Consider the following 6,000-nt stretch of genomic DNA (forward strand, 5'->3'; position numbering starts at 1 on the left):
GTGCGGGCGGCACTTACTGACGTCACGCGCCTGCTCCTCCCACTAGGCGGCGCAGGCGCGTGACGTACAGTGAGTGAGTGAGCGCCGCACTGCCTGCCTGTTACCGCCCGCCCTGAGCCCCTGAGCAGTGCTGATTGCTGAAAAGAAGCCTGTGGTGAGGATCCGGGACAGTGGGTCACTGGGTGGGTCGACTCGGGTGCAATGTGGTTAAATTAAATAAACAAACAATTTTTTTACAATGGGGACAGTGACACTTTGGGGGCGGGGGGCATTAATTACAATGGGGGGCGGGGCCACTGTGGGAGACATAAAAATGGGGGCCACTGTCACTGTGGGGGACATTAAGTTTAATAAGGATCGCTATGGACATTATTTAGAATGGAGGCTGCTGTGGGTGTCATTACTCATTATAACTATAATGTCTGATAGGCCTAGTCCTGAGCTGAGTTATATTACCCTGCCCAAGCCCTGTATAATAATGTACCCATCCCTGATGCCCCTTAGTTATATTACCCCGCTGAGAAATTTAGAAACTGCACTGCCCATGACACACTCAAAAACGATGCTTGCCGCGATTTTATGTGCGACATGAGAATGCAACAAATCGGAGCGGAATGCATTCTGGTGCACTTTGTTCCCTTCAGTTCAGTTTTGTTCCTATTGACAATGAATGGGGACAAAACTGAAGCATTTTCACCCGCTTTTAAGATCCTCAATAGCGGAAAGGAAAACGCTGATGTGAAAGCAGCCTTAGGAACCCTCATTAATACATTTACATCATCTTTATTTAAAGGGATTATTCAGGATTAGCAAAACATGGCTGCTTTCTTCTGTCTATAGATTGTGTCTGGTATTGCATCTCAGCCCCATTGAAGTGAATGGAGCTTAGCTGCAATACCACCCACAACCTACAGACAGGTGTGGTGCTGTTTTTGGAAGAAGACAGCTATGTCCTTCTAATCCTGGACAAACCTTTTAAAATATACTCTATATTGTCTTTCATGTGCAGGAGGCTGTGGGTAAAGAACAGATAGGGATATGCAACTAAAGGCAGATTTACACTATTTGATAATCAGGCAGATTATGGGGAACGAATGTACCTGCGAACGCACCTTCCTGACAATCTGTCTATATGTGCTGCTAATCAACCTCATCGGGTGATCCTGTCGTTTTTGCAGGCACACCAATCATTGTTTCTGGGCAGCAGATCGTGCAGTCTTAAGGGTCCATTCACACGTCCGTAATTTGGGTCCGCATTCGTTCCACAATTTGCGGACCCATTCACTTTCAATGGGGCTGGAATGGATGCCAATCCACATTTCCTGGATCCGCATCAGTTTTTTCGGGATCCGCATCCGTTTTTTGAGGATCCGCAATTTCGTTCCTGGAAAAAATAGAACATGTCCCGTTCTTGTCCGCAATTGCGGACCAGAAAAGGCATTTTCTATTATAGTGTCTGTGATGTGCGGATCCGCAAATTGCGGATCGCACATTGCAGGTGTCCGTGTTTTGCGGATCCGCAATTTGCAGATCCGCAAAACACTTACGGACGTGTGAATGGACCCTTAACAGTGATTTGCTGCCCAGAAACAATGATTCTGTATGGGGACGATCAATTGCAATAGCGATCCCTCGTCCTCACACTGTGGAGGTGATCAGTGCATGTAAATGTGCAGTCTCCTTCACTGAACGAGCAGCCGACTGTTGGGAAGGAACGCTTCCTTCCCAACAGTCAGCTGTAACTCGTGCAATGTAAACCAGCCTTAAAACTAACTTGGGGTATTTGTTATCTGTGCAGTCACAGTTTCATATGTTAAGGCGGGTTTACACTGCACAATGTTACAGCCGATTGTCAGAAAGGAAGCGTTCCTTCCCGACAGCTGCTTGTTCAGTGAAGGAGACCACCCATTTACATGCAGTGACCTCTTAAATTGCCATCCCTCCTCCTCATACAGCTCACTGTTTCTGGGCAGCAGATCGCTGTTTAGACAGCACAACCTTCTGCCCAAAAACAATAATTGGTGTGCCTGCACGAATGACAGGATCACCCGGAGCGTTTCGCTCGTTCATTGGGTGATCGATGGCCTATTTAGACTGGCAGATTGTCGGTAACGAGCATTCTTAGAAAAGTTCATTCCTGATAATCTGCCCGATTATTGGGCAGTGTAAATCCGCTTTTAGCCAGTGTACATGCCACCTCCACCCCGAGGGTCCAAGGTGGGACCTCAAACTCTACACCCACCTATCCTATAGATAAGCAATACGAAACTTCCTATTACCTAAACCTGTAATCTGTCAGTGCATTGTTCGTTGCAGGAAGATCTGAACATGATGGAATTTACGGTATACCCAGTAACTAATGCCATACGCCTTCTCATTTCCAGGAAACAGTGCAGGAAATTGAATCAATTCTTGGAGTTACAGAAGAAAATAAACTGAAATTTGAAGAATAATGTTAGCCCTCTAAACCTAAAGTTCAGTGATGGACTATCCTCACTCCAAGGTCAACTGTGACGGGAAACGATTACGGAAGAAAGAGCATATTAACCAGCACTTAATCCAGATTATGGAGCAGATCATTCTATTTTAATCACCATTGACAATGTATATGTAGTTAACATATAATTGTATTTTCTTTAATCTGGTACAAGGTGGGTATTAGGTAAATCCTAACTAACAAGGGCTGGCTTTCTAGGTTAAATAAGGACTATACTTAGCACAGAAATAAACGTGCAAGCCGACAACATGCATGGACATCCTTTTTGGAATCAACTGGACTGTATAATAAAGGTGTATAGTCTTGGTACTAGAATACGGTGGTGTATTTTTTTTAATTCCTGGAAGCCAATATTCTCTATATTTTTACATGTTCAGTTTCTAATCCTATGGATGATTTTGTGCACTATTAAAATAATTTTGTTATTATCCTATATTGTGTCCCTGTATTAATTTACTTGCACTTTAATGAAATGAGTTATCCTGTGGCTAATGTTAAAAAAAACACGAAAATCAGACATCATATAGTACATGACAATCTCTTTCTAACAAAGCTAGAACCAGCCCTGTACCTCATGTGGATCCAGAGATCTCCCCATTCATTGTTCTGTTATATTTATAGCAAGCAGACAGCTTAAGGGGGGTGTCCTTTCTGCTGCAGCTCTCCCCCTATGACAACCCAGGAGGCAGTTGAAGGATGAAACTGAGCATGTGCGGCCATTACAGCGTGCCGGACAAAGAAATAAAATAAAAAACAGCAGGTGGCGCTATACACATACATTTTATTGAATAACTTAGGGCTCTTTCACACTTGCGTTCTTGTCTTCCGGCATAGAGTTCCGTCATCAGGATTATCCTAATGCATTCTGAATGGAGAGAAATCCGTTCAGGATGCATCAGGATGTCTTCAGTTCCGGAACGGAACGTTTGTTGGCCGGAGAAAATACCGCAGCATGCTGCGCTTTTTGCTCCGGCCAAAAATCCGGAACACTTGCCGCAAGGCCGGATCCGGAATTAATGCCCATTGGAAGGCATTGATCCGGCCTTAAGCTAAACGTCGTTTCGGCGCATTGCCGGAGCCGACATTTAGCTTTTTCTGAATGGTTACCATGGCTGCCAGGACGCTAAAGTCCTGACAGCCATGGTAAAGGGGAGCGGGGGAGCAGCATACTTACCGTCCGTGCGGCTCCCAGGGCGCTCCAGAGTGACGTCAGGGCGCCCCAAGCGCATGGATCACGTGATCGCATGGATCACGTCATCCATGCGCATGGGGCGCTCTGACGTCATTCTGGAGCGCCCCGGGAGCCGCACGGACTGTAAGTATACTGCTCCCCCGTTCCACTATGGCAACCAGGACTTTAATAGCGTCCTGGGTGCCATAGTAACACTGAAGGCATTTGGAAGACGGTTCCGTCTTCAAATGCTTTCAGTACACTTGCGTTTTTCCGGATCCGGCGGGCACCTCCGGCAACGGAAGTGCATGCCGGATCCCAACAACGCAAGTGTGAAAGAGGCCTAAGTGGCTATACTAAATTTTTTAATTACATGCAATTACAAAGGTATTCAGATCCAGGTGCTGACTTGAAAACTGTAGAATATTTTTCATGAGACAACCCCCAGGTCCGCTTAAATTGTTCAGCAGGGTGAGCAACCAGCAAGGTTCCATTTTAGGTTTTTGGACCTATATGAAGACTACTTGGGTAATTTATCACAACGGTGTAAAGTAGAACTGGTTTAGTTGCCCAGAGCAACCAATCAGATTCTATCTTTCATTTTGCAAAGGAGCTGTCAAAAATGAAAGGTGGAATCTGATTGGTTGCTATGGGCAACTAAGCCAGTTCTAGTTTACACCAGTTTGATAAATGATCCCGTGTCTAGCACTCACAGAAACATTATCTTCTCTAGGGAGCCTTCAAGCAGCTCCGTGAACAATGGTGCAGTGGTGGCATTTACTACTTCTCATTTAAAGAGAACATGTTACCATGAAAATGCAGTGCAATTCACAGACAGCATGTTATAGAGCAGAAAGAGATGAGCAGATTGATATACTGTATAGTTTTGTGGGGAAAAATTCTGTATAACTTGTATTTCATTAATTTTAATTCCTCCTTATTTAGCACTTAGGCCCCTTTCAGACGGGCGTTGCGGGAAAAGGTGCGGGTACGTTGCGGGAACATGCGTGATTTTTCCGCACGAGTGCAAAACATTGTAATGCGTTTTGCACTGGCGTGAGAAAAATCGCGCATGTTTGGTACCCAAACCCGAACTTCTTCACAGAAGTTGGGGCTTTGGATCGGTGTTCTGTAGATTGTATTATTTTCCCTTATAACATGGTTATAAGGGAAAATAATAGCATTCTGAATACAGAATGCTTAGTAAAATAGCGCTGGAGGGGTTAAAATAAATAAATTTAACTCACCTTAATCCACTTGATCGCGCAGCCGGCATCTCTTCTGACTTCTTTCTTTGCTGTGTGAAGCAACAGGACCTGTGGTGACGTCACTCCGGTCATCACATGATCCATCACCATGGTAAAAGATCATGTGATGACCGGAGTGACGTCACCACAGGTCCTGTTGTTGCACACAGCAAAGAAAGAAGTCAGAAGAGATGCCGGGCTGCGCGATCAAGTGGATTAAGGTGAGTTAAATTAATTTTTATATTTTTTTAACCCCTCCAGCGCTGTTGTACTATGCATTCTGTATTCAGAATGCTATTATTTTCCCTTATAACCATGTTATAAGGGAAAATAATAATGATCGGGTCTCCATCCCGATCGTCTCCTAGCAACCGTGCGTGAAAATCTCACCCCATCCGCACTTGCCTGCGGATGCTTGCGATTTTCACGCAACCCCATTCATTTCTATGGGGCCTGCGTTACGTGAAAAACGCACAAAATAGAGCATGCTGCGATTTTCACGCAACGCACAAGTGATGTGTGAAAATCACCGCTCATGTGAACAGCACCATAGAAATGAATGGGTCAGGATTCAGTGCGGCTGCAATGCGTTCAACTCACGCATCGCATATGCGCGGAATACTCGCCCGTGTGAAAGGGGCCTTAGGAGTCCAGAAGGCAGTCTTATCAGTGATTGACAGCTATCTATGTATGCACAATCATGGAGAGGTAAGCCTCATTCACACGTCAGTGTTCCATGGACATGTGCTGTACGTGTTCTCCACGTCCCTATTCATTTTATATTCACACATCAGTGTTTTAGCATGGTCTGTGGGTCCGTTTTTTTAGCACAGATGCATGCTCTATTTTGTCCGTGTTCACGGATCCATCACGCCCATTACAGTTTATGGGTCCGTGAAAACCATGGATGCATCACTGACCACCTTCTCACGGATTTGAGCATGGACACGGACGGGTGAATGAGGCTTTAGTTGTCAATCTCTGGTAGGAACGCCTATGTGATTCATAGGCTCTAAATGAGCAGAGATATAAATGAATAAAACATAACTCAATCTACTCATCTCCTGCTCCATAAAATGCTGCCT

At 45.0% G+C, this 6,000-nt stretch overlaps 1 protein-coding gene across 1 annotated transcript in view; it reads left to right on the top strand.

Annotated features, from left to right (window-relative positions):
* IQCH (IQ motif containing H) overlaps positions 1–2,796 on the top strand; it is a 141,165-nt gene extending 138,369 nt beyond the window's left edge. Inside the window, exon 21 of the mRNA XM_040414305.1 lies at positions 2,385–2,796. Within this exon, the coding sequence (XP_040270239.1) occupies positions 2,385–2,453 (69 nt within the window). The 3' untranslated portion in view covers positions 2,454–2,796. The remainder of the gene's footprint in view (positions 1–2,384) is intronic.
* Positions 2,797–6,000: the final 3,204 nt, after the last annotated feature.

Source organism: Bufo bufo, chromosome 1 (genome assembly GCF_905171765.1).
Source record: "Bufo bufo chromosome 1, aBufBuf1.1, whole genome shotgun sequence".
Lineage (NCBI taxonomy): Eukaryota > Metazoa > Chordata > Amphibia > Anura > Bufonidae > Bufo > Bufo bufo.